The 18432-nt window shown below is 37.7% G+C and overlaps 2 protein-coding genes across 2 annotated transcripts; one reads left to right on the forward strand and one right to left on the reverse strand.

Moving 5' to 3' along the window:
• The first annotated feature begins 10326 nt into the window (after positions 1-10326).
• LOC145095081 (putative mitochondrial protein AtMg00860) lies at positions 10327-11148 on the forward strand. Its single transcript, XM_079033022.1, has 2 exons — positions 10327-10555; positions 10808-11148. The coding sequence occupies exons 1-2, from the start codon at positions 10327-10329 to the stop codon at positions 11146-11148; spliced, it is 570 nt and encodes a 189-aa protein (XP_078889148.1).
• A 702-nt stretch (positions 11149-11850) lies between these two features.
• LOC145095082 (uncharacterized) lies at positions 11851-12276 on the reverse strand. Its single transcript, XM_079033023.1, has one exon. The coding sequence runs from the start codon at positions 12274-12276 to the stop codon at positions 11851-11853; it is 426 nt and encodes a 141-aa protein (XP_078889149.1).
• Between the last annotated feature and the right edge of the window lie 6156 nt (positions 12277-18432).

Here is an 18432-nt window from a genome sequence, read left to right on the forward strand (position 1 = left end):
ATTAGATTATCTAATTTATATCCATTAATATGTGTATAAACTATTAGGATACGACTATCGTTACGTAGTTTAAACCGAAGTCCCCGATTCTATTATGTTATGAAAACCGTTATCACATTCGAGGTGAGTTCAAACCCCTACGTTTTCACGATTTTTAAATTGTTTTAGGGGGAATACAAGTAAAACACAAGAAATCATGTGTTTAAAAATATAAATTTCTTATTATGTTTTCGTACCGTTAGTAAGAAACTAAACGTGAAATTTACTAAATACGCAAAATATCGTTACTATTGAATTTACAAATGATTTACAAAACATGTTAAGACGTAACGGTTTTCGCAGTAACACGAAAACAAACATATAAACTATAATAGGTGTGGTTTATGGAACATGCATACTATTTTACAAAGTTCAGGTTACAACACGGAAAAAAAACTTATAAACTATAATAGGTATAGTTTATTGAACAAATGATCTATTTTACAAAGTACATGTTAACATATAAACAAAAAGGATTTTCCAGATAACACATAAACAAAAAGGATTTTTAGTTATTACTCGTAAAAATGTTGAAGCAAGTTCTGAGATGTCTTCGTGTACTTATCTAAGTAGTGGTAAAAGTCCTTACTTATATGTTATAACCAGAGTCTCTTGTATAGAGAACGAGATATTTGTGTATAGACCTACTTGGGACTGACAATCCCACCTCCCGACTGTTAGCAACAGTCAGGCCGGCAGGCCTAGGGTGACAAATGTCATTAACATTCCGACGCCTGAAAAACGTCGCGATCAGGCCGACTGGGTTAGTATGGTTGTAAGAACTCACAAGGAGAAAAAAAAACATATTTACGAATAATATATTATCAAATAATTTTATTTGATTATTAAGTTTACATTCGGATTTCATAGCAAATATACTTTCAAGGGTTTTACTTAAATAATAAAACAATATTACATTATTTGCCAGTACATAATTTCTAAATTTACTCACAGTTTTACGAAAGGAAAAACAATATATTATTTACTAATATGATACGAACAGAAGTTCAGAAAACATATATCGAGTATTCTTTTTACTTAAGTCTATGATTACTTATTATATACGTTGAGATTATATATAACAAAAATTAGATAGGCAGTGGAATGTGTAATTTTCTCCTTTCTTCCTGTTCCTTGTTTGGTTGTGGACTTAGGGCAGAATCACACAATCGAATGTCCATTCGATTTTGATTATATATAGTTTGTATACACTAAGTAATCATAGGAGGTAACGGTACGGGTCATACCAATTACATGATTCATAATCTCAAATCACAGGTTATAAACATAAGAAACTTATACTTTTTAGTCTTAAAGTACTAAGATTACGATTTATTTATTAAGAAAATATTGGATTTTCTGGAAAAAACACATTAACGTTTTCAATAACAAATAACACATCTTTTCTAATAAAATACTTGTGAACTCACCAACTTAAATGTTGACACTTTTTCAAACCACTTGTATTTTCAAGAAAGTTAATAGACAGGTACCCTCTCAGGCGTTTCGAAGACAGAGCATAGTAGCATCTCGTCTTATCTTTTTCTGTAGTTTTAATGTTAAACAAGTAATGTTTTGAACACAATGTAAATACTATGTTATTAATCCAATGGTTGTTGTTTTGATTACTATTATACAATTGTTGTGATATTGTACATGACGTCACCCACCCCCGAACGTTTCCGCCATTCCGGTTTGAGGGTGTGACAAATTGGTATCAGAGCATTGTTTATAGTGAACTAATTTTATCAACCTATAAAAGATATACAATTATAAATACAATGGGATAAAAACACTCTGACTAAGAATTATAATTATAAAATATATTAATATTTTCATGGAAGTATACATACATGCATATATACATACTAGAACAAGTATCACAAGAAGAACAAAACAAAAGTATTTAGATGTTGGACACTATAGTCAAACCTAGATAGTTATGTAATCATATTTGGGATAAATATAGCCTAATCAACTATATTTATTTGAGATACGACCAACATGTGTTTGGGAGCGATAGTGGTGTTGCAACAAGTCTAAAACTTACCAACTCTATATACAAAGGAATACTAGAACCAAACATAAAGTTTAAAATGCTTTAAGAGTATTTTATGATACTATACAATAACAATAAGTCTAAAAACTTATCAACTTCGTATACCAAGAAGCTCTAGAATCAAACATATAATTACAATACTATAGGAATATTTTAGACACTATAACTAACTTATGTGAAAACTAAAGGAACCTTACTGGTAGCTCTATAATTACTGAGTGTATACGTTAGGGTTATATATAATTGAGATTTTATTGACTTAGAATTTGTGATTTTTGCTCTACTTCCTATTCCTTGTTTGGTTGTGGTTTTAAAGTAGGATCACTTATTCGAAGGTCTATTTGATCTTGGTTATATATAATCTGTATACATTACGTGATTATAGGAGGACCCGATAAGGATCACCCCATAAAAATAAAAATGTTTATTTATCTCATAGATTCTTTTGACACTCCCATTCTCGCACGAACAACATAGGTAGATGTAACCACTCCACTACAATAGCCAACAGAGGAGTTGAGGAAGAACCAAAAGAGGTTTCATGAGGAGGATTCTGAGAAAGGACCGAACGAAGAGAAAGGCACTAGAGAGATCGTTAACGAACCTTACCCTATCAGTAGAAAACCATAAAGCACTCTATACATCACACTAGTCCTCCCTAATAAATAAAGAACTTTTTACCACATGTCACACTATCATTGATCTGGAAACATGTCATTTTGTGGTTATTTTCAATTAATTTTTTTCCACATGACATTTTGTAGTTTTTTTTCATTTTATTAATTTCCACATAATATTTAAATGTAATAATTGCAATAAATATAATAATAAATGCATATCAATTTCCTTAATTGACTTCATTCTAATTCAAATTTTATAAATTAAAGTTTCATTAGTTTCCTTTGTTTATTTATCTAAATTATTTGTTTAATTTAAAAGAAAAACAAACAATTTAATTTTAATAATTCAATATTTTTCTATTTTTTCTTATAAATTCAAACTTCTCAAATGTTTAGAATTTAATATTTTTTTTTCATTAAAATGAACCCATGTAACACATGGGTATTACACCTAGTAATTTATAAAATGATATAACTTAGTGAGTTAGTGATTACACTACTCACACTATGTGTTAGGTTTATCACTTCTTTCGTAACAACAAATACTAGTACAACAAGTCATAGAATTTCGTTTAAGGGAAATAACTAATAAATATTTATAAGTTTGTTCTATATAGACCTCTGTTATGAATTGTTTACAAAACTCTATAAAAGTCAGAACATGATACGCACAGAACCAAGATAACATAGTTCAAGTGATACACGAGTTATAGCCACTACTAAAGACTTACTACCGTTTCATTCTTTTAAACCTTATGGTAGAAAGATTGCTTCCCGTAGACTTATAGGGTGTGATCTTACCACCACCAATGTACCAGATCACCTCAGAACTCCACAATTAAGCATGCTTGGACGAGAGTAGTACTAGGATGAGTGAACTTAACCATTGTACAATATCTATTTCTACTCACTACCATGAATACATCATAGGAATGTAGGTCGAAACATTGAGAATCGCACAACAAAACGAGAATAATTTATATGTATATATAAATAGGTAAAATATAACTAGTAACGACCATAATTACTTACGAACTCGCTTCATGTCTTCACATGGAAATAACCGGTCAACAGACGAAACCCCGATTCTACATATAAACTCCGCTACATTCCAAGCCGCCGTAACAGTTTCCGTGACAACTATGATGGCGTAATTCAACGCTAACAACACAAACAAAAATGGAAAGCATTTCCATAATTCAAACCGTAGTAACAACCAAGGAAACCAAGGAGTGTCGGTCATCAAGAGTACCCTAGACCACAAACCTAAGAGCAAGAAACGATAGTTCTGGAACAAAAAGGAGCGCAAATTATCTCAAAGACTTGCCAAGAGACAGCAACCTGTAGCATCCCTTGCAGCCACAACATCTGGCGCTCCAATACCCGCCAGTTGATATGCTAGAACACTACCGAAGTGTAACAAGTGTGACTTCCATCACAATGGAGTCTGTCGGGAGTTACATTGCAAGAACTGCAATAAGAATGGGCACTCTACTCATTTGTGTAGGACTCCGGCCCAACACATCACCTCAACTACTGATGCTAGTACAAGTCAAGTATGCCATGCATTATAAGACATTTCAAGAGAGATTGTCCAACAGAGAGGAATGACGGAAGAGATGGAGGAGTTTAACGACATGACACAAAAGAGCAACGAGGAACCTATTCGGATTTTTGGTACGTTTTCTAAACAACAGTAATTAAGTACTTAATTTTCACAAAAGTTTTTGACAATTAAAAATTCAAAATCATAAATTGCATTCTCATTCAAATAAAACACACCATTCATATAAAAAATAAGGATCCTTACAGGTGAGGTATGATGGCTTAGTGTAACATTAGAGTCATGTATAGTTAAGGTTTTGCAGGCTTAGAGTGAGTGATTCCGTCTCATTTCCTGTTTCTTGTTTGATTGTGGATTTAGGGTAGAGTTACTCAGTCGAATGTCTTCTCAATCTTAACTATATACGACTTGTATACACTAAGCGATTATAGAGGGACTTTGTAGGGATCAAATTATGAGATTTCACCAGTAACTATCAAAGTAATCTTACTACCTATACAAGCTAAATGTGGTGCAAATATCCGCAACAGTAATAACAAGAATAAAACAGAAGGCACTAAAGACATATACATAGAATACGTTATCGCTCTAAACTAACACTTTTTCCTAATCGACTTAACATCCATTACGATAAGAAGTTCTGATGTTGTCCTTAGAAATGGATTGGCTTGGTCCTCACCGTACCAACTCCATGTGCTACGAAAAGATCCTTCGCCTTAACCGACTGTCTAATGACATCTTTTCAACCTATAACAATAAACCCGACACAAACCGTCGTATCGTATCTCTCTTTAAAACTCAGAAGTATTCATGTGAGGGGTACCATGTCTTCCTAACTCACTCCATAGACAAGAAACTTGAAGCGAACAACACCGAGGATGTTCCGGAAGCCCGTAACTTTCCCAAAATATCCCCAACAAATCTCGTAGGAATACCACTCGTACAACAAATCAAGTTTAAAAGTAGAGACTAAGGACCCATGCGATTAATCTATCACTGCTAAGTGTATACGCGAGGGTGGTATATAATTAAGATTCTACAAACTTAGGATGTGTGATTCCGACCTACTTCCTGTTACTTTTATGGTTGTGGACTTGGGGCAGAGCCACCCATCCAAACGTCTTTTCAATCTTAATTATATACGACTTGTATACACGAGGTGATGATAGTTGATCCAAGTATGAGTCCTACCATGAACTTCAGGACAAAGCTGCTTAAGACTACGAGTGGATATGCTACCATTCGAGTGAACATAAAAAAGTAAACTAAACCCACACTTTCTCACATCTTAAGTATAACTTACCATCCCAACACCGACAGCCAGACTAAACAAAACAAGGTCGCATACTAATAATAATGTTCCATCGGAACGCTAAGCGAAGACCTGAATTTATTTAGAGACGAGAAAATCAATAGGAACAGAAGTACCCACCTTTCTCCCTAGTTCAAAGATAACCACTCAGAATACGAATTTTGGGACGAAATTCCCTCTAGCGGGGGGATAATGTAACAACCCATTATTTTTAAGTTTGTTAAGGTCAACAAAAGTCAAACTTGTTAAAAAAAGATCAAACACGTCAAGTATTATGTCAAATAATATTATTATTTATTTAAACATTTTATATATTTGATATACATAATTTATTCTCAAAATGGATGGACCGAAATTACCACATAGTGATTTCATGCGAGGACCGAGAACTACTCCACCGAAATCTCGCATGATCTGACCTCCTCGGACTGAGAACCATGTTTCGCTTCTGACTGCAAACCCTTCCCACTGAAATCATGCTTCACTGGAAACCCTCGCAGGTATCCTTGCTTCGGACCGAAATCAGATTTCGGTCTACACCGAAATCCCTCTTCTCGAGTGGATTTCTCGGCCGAAGACCCCATCATTCATCCATTTGACACACTTTCCCAAGTATGACCGCCTCATTTATTTTACTTCATACTTAAGAAATCAGTTTCACTTTTACATCCAAGTAAACGAGTTTCCTTCACTTCTCTGTCAAATATTAGTCCATTTCCTTTCATTTCCAAGAACAAAAACAAGTTCAAGAGGCATTTTGCTTCCATTGTTCTTACAAGTTTTGGTAAGTTTTAAATTATATAACTAGTGTTATTTAACACTTTAAACTATTAGATTATCTATTTTATACCCGTTAATATGTGTATAAACTATTAGGATACGACTATCGTTATGTACTTTAAAACGAAGTCACCGATTCTATTATGTTATCAAAACCGTTATCACATTCGAGATGAGTTCATACCCCCTAAGTTTTCTTGATTTTTAAATTGTTTGGGGGGGGGGGGGGATACAAGTAAAACACAAGAAATCTTGTGCTTAAAAATATAAATTTCTTATTATGTTTTCGTACCGTTAGTAAGAAATTAAACGAGAAATTTACTAAATACGCAAAATATCGTTACTATTGAATTTACAAATGATTTACAAAACATGTTAAGACGTAACGGTTTTCACACCAACAAGGATACTATTTTACAAAGTTCAGGTTACAACACGGAAACAAACTTATAAACTATAATATGTATATAGTTTATGGAACAAAGGATCTATTTTACAAAGTTCTTGTTTACATATAAACAAAAAGGGTTTTCAGTTATTACTCATAAAAACATTGAAGCAAGTTGTGAGATGTCGTCGTGTACTTATCTAAGTACTGGTAAAAGTCTTGACTTACAACCAGAGTCTCTTGTAGGGAGAGCGAGATACTTGTGAATAGATCTATTTGGGACTGACAATCCCACATCCCGACTGTTAACTACAGTTAGGCCGACAGGCCTGGGGTGACAAATGTCGTTAACATTCCGACGCCTGAAAAACGTTGCGATTAGGCCGACTGGGTTGGTATGGTTATAAGAACTCACAAGGAGAAAATAACGACATGATTAATGTTAAACAAGTAATGTTTTGAACACAATGTAAATACTATGTTATTAATACAATGGTTGTTGTTGCTTTGATTACTACTATACAATTGTTGTGATATTGTACATGATGTCACCCACCCCGAACGTTTCCGCCGTTCCGGTTTGGGGGTGTGACACCACCCCACCACCCACCCAACACCACTACCACCACCCCTACCCCCACCCCCACCCCCAGAACCACCTACCATCACCACCACCACCACTAACCACCACCACCCGCATATCACCACCGTCACCTGCCAACACCACAAACCACCACCCCCACCATCACCTGCCCCCACCACCACCATCCACCACCCATCACCACCACCTGCCTCAACCACCCACCCATCACCACCGCCCACCACTATCACCCATCTCCATCACCCGTCACCACCACCATTACCCGCCTCCACCACCCCACCACCCACCCATCACCATCACCACCACCACTCACCATCACTACCACCACCCACTACCACCATCAAACACTACAACCCGCCACCACCACCACCAATCACCACCCACCCATCACCACCACCTGCCTCCACTACCCCCTCCACCACCACCTGCCACCACCACCAACCACACCCACTCATCACCACCACCCGCCTCCACTACCCACACTACCACCCATCACTACCCACCCAGCATCACCACCCGCCACCATCCATCACCACCACCACCACCCGATGCCACCACCACCAACCCACTACCATCCTTCATCACCACCACTACTCGCCACTACCACCGACTACTACCCGCTACCACCACCTACCCATCACTACTACTATTTACCACCCGTCATCACCACCCACACTACCACCCCCCCCACCATCCACTTATCACCACCACCAATCACCATCACCCGCCTCCACCACCAATCATCATCAGCCACTACCACCACCTACACACCACCACCAACTGCCACTACTACCAACTATGTGATTAAATCCATATAATCCCATATGATTATGTCTATTAAATCACATATGATTTATGTGGACAATATTCATTTTCGTATTTTCGGTTCATTAGTTGTTCTTGTGTATTTAATCACATGTGATTATATGTATACAAGAACTACTATTGAATCAAGAACACGAGAACATATATTTTCCATATTAATCATATGTGATTAAATACATGAAAACAACTATTGAATCAAAAACGTGAAAACGAATCGGGTTCATATAAATCTAATATGATTAAATACATATGATTATATATGATTAATTACATAAAAATAATTATAAATCAAGAACATGAAAATAAATTTTGTCTGTGATTAAATAAATATAATCACACTTGATAAAATACACAAGAACAATAATTGAATCGAGGACATGGAATCAAATCTTGTTCATATAAATCTTTTGTGATTAGATACATATAATCACAAGTGATTAATTATACGGGAACAGCTATTGAATGGGAAAAGTGAAAATATATTGTCCATAAAAATCATATGTGATTAAATATATTATTTAATCACATATGATTTATTTGATTACATGTATTTAATCACATATGATTTATGTGGACTAGATTTCATTTTCTCATTTTCAATTTGATAGTTGTTCTCGTGTATCTAACCACATGTGATTATATTTATCTAATCACATATGATTTATATGACCAATATTCTTTTCCACGTCCTTGATTCAATAGTTGTTTTCGATTCAATAGTTGTTCTCATGTATTCAATCATATATGATAAAATACATATAATCACATGTGAATAAATACACAACAATAACAACTATTGAATCAAGAACTTGAAAACGAATCTCTTGCATATAAATCCTATGTGATTAAATAAATATAATCACATGTGATTAAATACACGATGCCTACTATTGGATCGTAAATCTGAAAATGAATATTTTTCATATAATCATATGTGATTAAATAGATATAATCACATGTGATTTATGTGGACAAGATTCATTTTTGCATTTCCGGTTTGTTAGTTGTTCTCGTGTATCTAATCACATGTGATTATATGTATACATGAACAACTATTGAATCAGGAACACGAAAACATATATTTTTTACATTAATCATATGTGATTAAATACGTATAATCACATGTGATTAAATAAATGAGGTCCAATATTAAAATAAATCATATGTTAATAACATATGATTTATATTGAGAAAATTACATTTCATTTTCTAGATTCAATAACTATTCTCGTGTAATTAATTACGTATGATTAGATGTATTTAATTACATACGATTTGTATGAAAAAAAGAAATATTGTTCATATAAATCATATGTTATTATATAAATATAATCACATGTGATTATATGTATTTAATCATATATGATTTATGTGATTAAATATATATCAAAAAAGTACATATAATCATAAATGATTTATTCAATTATATGTATTTAATCACATATAATGTTAGTGGTTGTAGGTAGTGAGTGGTGGTGAAAGTGGGGGTTTTGTGGTGATGGGTGGTGGTGGTGATGGTGGTGGGTCGTAGGTGATGAGGGTCATGGGTGATGGTTGTTTTGTGGTGGTTATGTGTGGTGGCGGGTAGTGGTTGTCGATGGTGATAGGTGGTGGGTGATGGTGGTAAAGGATGGTGGGGGTGACAGGTAGGGTGGTCGGTAATAGTAAGGATGGTAGTTATGGTGGGTGGTAGGTGGGTCCGTAGTGGTGGTGTTGATGGTTGGGTGATGGCGGGTGCTAGTGATGGGTGGTAGTGGCGTGTAGTGATGTTTTGTGGTAGTGGTGGTTGTAGGTGGTGGGTGGTGAATGTGGTAAGTGGGGATGATGTTGGTGGTAGAGATAGTGGTGGCAGGTGGTGGTGATGATGTTGGGTGGTGAGTGGGGTAATGGTGATGAGTGATGGTTAAGGCGGGTGGTGGTAATAGGTGGATGGTGGCGGTGGGTGGTAGTGGCAGGTGGTGGTGGGTAGGTGGTGGTAGTGGCTGATGATGAGTGGTGGTGGAAGCGGATGATAGTTATTGGTGGTGGTGATAGGTAGATGGTGTTGGGGGTCGTGATAGCGGGTGGTAGTTAGTAGTAGTGGTGGGTAGGCGGTGGTAGCGGGTGGTAGTTTGTGGTAGTGGCGAGTGGTGGTGGTAATGAGGGGTGGTAGTGGGGGGGTGGTTGTGGTACCGAAAAAAGGAGGAATGATGGTGGTAATCAATGAAAATAATGAGTTAATTCCGACAACAACAGTAACCGGGTGGCGCATTTGCATTGACTACAGAAAACTAAATGATGCCACATGCAAGGATCAATTTCCATTATCATTTATCGATCAAATGCTCGAAAGACTCTCCGGTCATCTCTATTATTGCTTTCTTGATGGTTTTTCGGGGTATTTCCAAATTCCAATCGACCCAAAAGACTAAGAGAAGACCACTTTTACATGCCCAAGTGGAACATTCGCATATAGACGCATGCCTTTTGGGTTGTGCAATACCCCGACTACTTTCCAAAGGTGCATGATGGCCATTTTTCATGACATTATTGAGAAATTTATGGAGGTCTTTATGGATGATTTCTCGGTGTTCGGGTCGTCTTTTTAAGATTGTTTGTATAATTTGGATTTGATGCTAGCAAGATGTGAGAAGACTAACCTTGTTCTTAATTGGGAGAAGTATCATTTCATGGTAAAGGAAGGAATTGTGTTGGGACACAAGGTCTTAGGGATGGGGATTGAGGTAGATAGAGAAAAAGTTGACACTATAGCAAGATTACCACCTCCAACTAATGTAAAAGGAGTGAGAAGCTTTCTAGGTCATGCAGGATTTTACCGGCGTTTTATTAAAGACTTTTCGAATATCACAAGGCCCTTGACTCAACTTCTTTTGAAGGATGACCCATTTGACTTTTTTAAAGAGTGTCTTGATGCATTTCACTTATTGAAGGAAAAGTCAACCACTGCATGTTCGGGTTAAGTCTTCTTTGGCGTTGAACTACAGGTTTAGCTCCATCTTCCAAGTTAATCTTGTGAGAACAATAAGCCGGACTAATTCCCTTGATGTCGGTTATCTTCCATGCTATAGCTCCTTGCCTTTTTCGTAGTACACCCACGAGACTTTCTTTTTCATGTTTGGCCAAATCAGCAGCTATAATTACTGGTTTTTGTTGCCCATCTTCAAGAAATGCATACTCCAAGTGATCTGGTAGTGCCTTGAGCTCAATTTTTGCATTCAGAATGTTGCACACATCGAGTCCAGAGAAGGGACTCGTCGAGTCTTGGGCAAAATTCGTGACAAATCGAGTTTCTTCGAATGGACTCGTCGAGTTGGTCGTGGCTACTCGACGAGTCGATTCGAGTGTTCTGCACTTCTGATAAGATCATTGTATTCAGCTTCCTCGAGTAGTCTTTCTATTTCCAGCAGGTCTTTTTCAGCATCAAACTCTTCTTCAAGAGGTACGGTGGACTTGTTTGGCTCATTTTCATTCCATGCCTCTATTAATTCTTCCAACATATCATCCGAAAATGTCGTGTCATCACTATTCCTTGGATGCTTCATGGCTTGATCAACCCCAAAAGTAACAGATTCGTCTCCTACCCGAAGAGTAAGTTTAGAGTCTCGCATGTCAACTATGGCACTTGCGGTGTTTAAGAAAGGCCTTCCAAGTATGATTGGGACTTAAGGATCCGCTTCCATATCTAATACTATGAAGTCCGCGGGAAACATGAACTTATCGACCTTCACCATTAAATCTTCGCATATTCCTCTCGGGAATGTAATCGTCTTATTTGCTAGGTGAATTGCCATTCGAATTGGCCTTGGCTCCGGAAGATCTAGTTTCTTGAAGAATGAGTATGGCATGAGATTTACACTTGCCCCCGAATCAGCTAGTGCATAAATGGTAGCTAAGTTTCGGAATTGACAAGGCAATGTTAAGCTTCCCGGATCACCCTTTTTCTTGGTTAGTTTGTTCAACATGGCAGCTGAACAATTCTTGTTTAGGACCACTTTCTCCACCTCTTCCATCTTCCTTCTATTAGTTATGAGTTCCTTGAGGAATTTGGCATATTTAGGCATTTGTGCAACCGCCTCTATGAATGGCATATTGATTTGAAGAGCCTTTATGTGTTCCAGAAACTTCTGGTAGTCAACATCATTCTTTTCTTGTCTAGCTCGGGCTAAAATGGGAGTGGTGGCTGATATGGTTTAACAGGAGGCTTGTTTTTCTGTTCAGTTGGGGAACTCGTCAAGTCCGTAACCTCGACTCGGCGAGTCAGGTTGGGAATTTGTGATTCTTCATGTTATGCTTCTTCCTCTTGCACATTCTTGGGATCTTCTTGCTGAATAGGGGCCAGAGGAGTTATAATCTTCTCACTCCTAGTTGTCACGATATTTATATGTGCACCTTTTGGGTTGCTTTTGGTATTACTAGGAAGTCCACCCGGTCTTCTCTCGTTCACTTGTTGTGCAAGTTGGCCCAACTGCTTTTCTATGTTGAGAATGGATGCTTGCTGATTCCTAAGCAAAGCCTGTTGATCTTTCATCATAATTTGGTGTTCTCTCAATATATTTTGGTGATCTTTAATTGCAGCATCGGTGTCATTATGTCTTTTCTCGGATGCGGCCACGAATCTTGAAAGCATGTCTTCTAAATCTGATTTTTTTGATGTACTGATTCCTCCCTTTGATAAAATCCTCTATCTTTTTGCTTATATTTTTCCTCCCTTGTCTTTTTGTACTCTTCATATGGTAGCCATTCTTTTTTGGGTTTTCGCCAGTTTTCATCAAACCTATCACCACTCGAATAGCACACTTGTACTTTCCGGTTCCCATTCTCATCAAGGTCACAATCCTTAGTAAGGTGGGGCCCTCTACAATTTTCACATCCCACTCTAATGGCATGGATGGATTGGTCCATCTTAGTCATTCTCCGGTCCATGCTTTCCAATTTTTCCATCATTGCTGCCATGTCATCGGTAATAGAGTTCACTGCCCTTCGATTCAGGTCATTCCTTGGGTTATGATAATCTCTAGAGTGCTTAGAGAATTCTTTAATTAGTTCTTTGATCACTGGTGGTGGCTTCTTTGTGAGAGGTCCTTGTGAATCAAGGAGCTGCCTAGTTGTTACATTGACTCCATCATAGAAAATGGAGACTTCTTGTTGACTGTTTAGATCATGATGTGGGCAGTTCCTTAGTAGGCCCTTGTATATCTCCCAAGACTTATAAAGTGACTCTCCAGCTTGTTGTTCAAAGTTGGCTATGGCTTTCTTCAACTTGGCTATCTCTGAGGGAGGGAAAAATTGGTCTATGAATTCTTCTTTCATTTTAGCCCAAGTAGTGATGGATACTGGAGGGAGTGATTTCAACTAATCCTTCGCAGCTCCCTTGAATGTGACGGGAAGCATACGAAGCAAAACGGTTTCGCGAGGTACATTTGGAACATTGAAGTAGTCAGATACATCGTTGACCTCATCCAAATGTTTGTATGCGTCTTCGTGATCTTTTCCGTAGAAGGGAATTTCCTTAAGTTGAGCAAGTATGTGGCCTTTGAGTTCGAAAGTGGAAGTCGCAGGAATCACGGGTTGCACGCGTCTTGTGCCAGTATCGTCACGTATCCTTTTCTTCCGTTCACCCATGGGAACTTCATCGATGTTAGCCATGGTGTTAGCAGGTTCGTCTTCAAAATCGCTTCCTTCTTCGGATTCGGTTTCTTCCCTCTCGATTTCGTACTCGGTATCCTCCTTCTTCGGGTCTTCATCCACCACTGAAGAGATGTTGGATTCTCCTACTTTCTTTCCCTTTTTCTTACTAAAAACAGATTTTAGATTCTTCAACGGTGAATTCCTCGATGTTGCTGTTTCTCCTACGTTTTTGCCTTTGTTTTTCCTTAACGTTGCTTCCGGGTCTTCAAGTGATGGAATCAAAGGTGTACCTCCTCCCCTGGTCATAAACGAACTGCAAACAAAACAGAAAACATGCGTAAAAAGAACAAAAATAAAATAAAAACAAAACTGAATTTCAATGATGGACTCGTCGAGTAGCTTCGATTGCACTCGGCAAGTTCAAGGCTAAAATTGAAAAAATTAAACCAAAATTCTAACAAATCAGATAAACTTAAAACTAAACCTAATACCTAGACTACTAAAGCAGTAACTTTGTGCAAGATTAATCTCACACAAAGGATCGATAATACTAGAAATTAGAATTAATTTTTGAACCGTTCCCCGACAACGGCGCCAAAAACTTGATGTGTATATAAATGCATGGGTTTTAGTCCTACTTTTTAGATGAAGTTTTAACATCCAAAGGCAATGAACCTGTCTAATAGTGATATAGTTGAATAAGAAGGGTATCGAACTCAGGGAATGGAAAATTAAACTAATATCTAGAATTAACTAAGCAAATAGATTAAGTAAAAGGTTTTCTCTAGTTTTGCAAGACTAGAAACTTTGTAAAACTATCTAACATGCAATTTAAATGACTACCAGCTAAAACAAGTAAAAACCAACTAAATTCAGTAATCAAAAGGGTTTCTGTTTAGGTTCGATTCATTTACTCATATGGTTAATTTTATGTCAATGCAATGGATTAATTGTTATTGGTTACCGACTAAGGTGATTAGATTCACATCCGCTGTTACCAATCCTTAGAAAATAAATTAATTTAAGCAATGATCAAGTGATTAAACTAATAAATTCCCTAGTTTAATTATTCGGATTAAATAAGACTTGTAATTAGTTAATCAAATTAATAATTCAATTAACCTCTTGTTGATGGTTTATCACACAAGCTGACACATTAATTTACCCATTCTCTAGTTAATCCTAATTTCACATTCACTATTCCTAGGCATATAACAATGTTTTCACATAAATCATATGAGGTAAGCAATTAAGAGATGTTCATACAGCTTAATTACTTGACAATTAACAGAAAATAGTTATGGTTAATGCATAAGGGTCTTTAACAAGCTTAATTTAACAAAGTTTACCGATTAACAATCAATCCAAACATAAATTAATCCATAGGATCAAACTTATCTACCTTAAACAGAAACTAACAAAATTAGTTCATAATTACAGCAGATAAACACCTAAAAACGAATTCAATCAAACCAAACATAGTTCTAATCAAGAATAAAGTGGAAAACTAAACTTATGTTGCCTTAATCTTCTTAGAATTGAGGATTAGGGTTCTTCATGATTTCCAAGGCTCCAGCTGTATTCTTGGTCGCAAGGTAACTCCTCCAAGATTCTCTAACCAACCTCAATTCAGGAATGTGACTTCTATTTATAGTTTTCGGAAAATAGGGTCTACTCGTCGAGTAGAGAATCGACTCGCCGAGTCCCCCTTATGGAATCCGTATATGGCAAGGACTTTACGTATTACTTTGTGAACCTTCGTGCGGACTCGCCGAGTAGACGTCCCTACTCGCCGAGTGGCTTCAGAATTTGATTGTTTTCTTCTCTTTTAAGTTTTCGAGCTTCCGATCGCCTCTCCTGCTTCCTTTTTGCTTCCGGGTATATCATTTGGACTGAAAATACAATTTAAACACTGTTAAGTGCCTTTTGTCCATAATTTGCAAATAATTAGCTAATAAATAATAAAAATTTGTACTAAATATATAGCTAAATATGCACATATCATACACCATGGGAATCGTTTGGGATTATCGAGTTGTTGGGATCTCGGGGAGTATCTATCTAGATTCCAGGGGTTGGGCGATCATCGAGATCGGTTAGTGATGGAACGCTAGTATTGGTAAGCTCAGCTCATAGTCGCTTCATATTATAAGAAGATAAGATGGGTTGGGGATCCATCAAATTTTTTGGAATGAGAGAGCTTCGATGAATCCAAGTGGGGGAGAATCGATCAGAATTCCCGGGAGTTGGATATGGTATCGAACTAGGGAAAGTTTCACATCCCAATCAGGAGGAAAAATGACCCAAGTTTTCGTATGGATCGAAGTTGTGTAAGTTGGGAGTTCAGTAAACTTCCAATAGTTGGTCGACATCTTCTTTGTGAGGTATAGCAGGCTTGTGGATGGATCCAGGTTGAGGGTTTTGATAAAGCCCCGTTACCTATTCTTGTTTGATGAAGGCTTTGGGGTTTGAAGCATGATCCGAACACCTTATTGGAATTTAATCAGATGCGAGTTCAACTCAGGATAATTAGGGTTGTGATGGTATGGGTGTGGTAAGACCATGTGTGGTAACCTTGGTTGGTTCGAAGTGTTGTAAGACTATAATGGGATCATAGCATTCACCAGAGTGATGTAGCCCAATGTTGAGGAGGTTATGAGTTTAAAGGAGGATCAGTTCGTGCCTTGGACAAGACAGATAGGAGTGTTAGAGTGCATTTCTCTGTTTTAGGATGAGGACCACTGGGGGCCCAAGGCGGAGTCGGGACTGTGTAGCTCTAGATGGGTGGTACCAGTAGGTGATTCCTGCTCCGTGGTATAGTTTGGGTAGGACCCGAGGGCAAGGCCCATGTGTTTATAACCATACAGGTGGAACCTGATAGAGACCGTTAGGTCGTGGTATATGATTTTGGTTTGAAGGATTAAGTATTTGGTCAGTGAGTGGCGTAGAGGGATGCTTAGGCTAGGATAGCCTTGTCATTTTGGCTCTTAGGAACCTGGTGGCTGGACCAGGTGCGAGTCTGGTAGATTTAGCGATGGCTTGGGCATCTTTATACCCTGGTTTATTGAGGGGTTTTCGTGAATCAGAAGATTTCGGATGAAATGCAGGTGTCGGTCCTTAGATCTCTGGTTGTGAATATATGTACCAAGTTGGTTTTTAGTGGAAACTCGCGTTGGGAATCGCGAGTGTTTTTGTGTAAGGTCTTGATTTCAGTAGGATATGAAATAGGGTATCTGTATGCATATGGCATCACTTGAAGGGTTCAAGGTTAAAGGATTTTAGTTTTGATGTTAGATCAGGCTCTTATCAGTGTGTTTTGGATTGTTTCAATCTGTGTGGGGGTCAAGAAAGTATGGGATTTCAGGATTTTAGCAACGCTATGTTGGTTCGGCAATTAAAAGAAGCAGTGTCTTGTTCAGCACTAGAAGGTTTATCTCCCATTTTGTTTCGCGTTGTTCATTATATTCATGGAATTGTTAACATCAGGACGAGCCTTTCCTCGAAGGAAGATGTAATTCCTTTGGTCAAGTGAAAGGTTGTCGGCAGCAACGTATGGTCGGTGATTCTATTTTCTAGTGGGAACCTCACGTAATTAGAAGTTGAGCAGTCATTTTGGGAGATACGTGGAATGGAATTAGCAATGGTTCAGTATGGGTGGTCTGTCGGGAGGTCAGACCAATTCAAGACTTCAAATTTCAGGTTGAGTAGATGTGGTTATTCTACATGGGATTGTTTTAGGCTGAGAAAGGATTCGTTAATCTTCGGGTTTGGAGAACCCTGCTAGGGTTGGTTTCGGTTGCCTTTGGGAAGGTTGTGGTATGCTCGGAGTTGTGGTCGTGTTTCTCAGGATGTCTGGCATGCCTAGGCTGGTAAGGGATGATTTTGAGGACGAAATCTAATTTAAGTGGGGGAGAGTTGTAACACTTGATTGAATGTGTTTCATTTTGGCGCTTCATATTTAATTATCGCATAATTGGTCCTTGGAGTTAGTACACGAGGCATACCATAGGGTACCCTTAGCGTACTAGCTGAGAAGCTAGTATGTGGGGCATACCACATGTGTACACTTAGCGTATTAGTGTAAGTTGGTCACGGATCTGAGGCCTCATATGCAGGGCGTACGAGGGGTACGCTGGGTGTACGAGGGGTACGTTGGGTGTACGAGGAGGATAAGAAAACCCTATTTTGGGGTGTTGCACCCTATATAAGGTCCTTAATTCCCTAGGGCTGGACTCTTTACCAACCTTCATTGCCCTAAAACCCTAATCTCAAACCCTAATAACATCTTTGAGTGTTCTTGATCCTTAATCTTGATTTTGGTGGTTTCTACTCCTTGAAGTGAAAGAAGAAGAAGTTGGTGGACTCATTCTTTGGAAGAAAACTTAGAGAGCCAGATTGAGCTCCGTCTTTTGGTTAATTTTGAGATATAAAGTCCCAACCTTTACCCTTGTGTGTTTAGATCTCTTTATGTCATGGTTTTTGTGCTTTTGGTCCCTTTTTGGGTTAGTTTGATGAGTTAAGTCATTTGAGGGGCTTATTCTTTAGATCTGGGCATATTACGAGTTTCTTAACCTTAAATATGCAAGCTTTATGGTGTTCATGGTCTCATGAATGCA

Source organism: Lactuca serriola, chromosome 3, assembly GCF_051521515.1.
Source record: "Lactuca serriola cultivar US96UC23 chromosome 3, Lser_US96UC23_V15, whole genome shotgun sequence".
Classification (NCBI taxonomy): Eukaryota; Viridiplantae; Streptophyta; class Magnoliopsida; order Asterales; family Asteraceae; genus Lactuca; species Lactuca serriola.

Excerpts from the sequence above, each read along its gene's own strand:
- LOC145095081 (XM_079033022.1), top strand. The coding sequence starts at position 10,327 with ATGAGGGGTGGTAGTGGGGGGGTGGTTGTGGTACCGAAAAAAGGAGGA. Across the intron at positions 10,556-10,807 it reads CTATTATTGCTTTCTTGATG|CAAGATGTGAGAAGACTAAC; the intron begins GTTTTTCGGGGT and ends ATTTGATGCTAG.
- LOC145095082 (XM_079033023.1), bottom strand. The coding sequence starts at position 12,276 with ATGCCATTCATAGAGGCGGTTGCACAAATGCCTAAATATGCCAAATTC.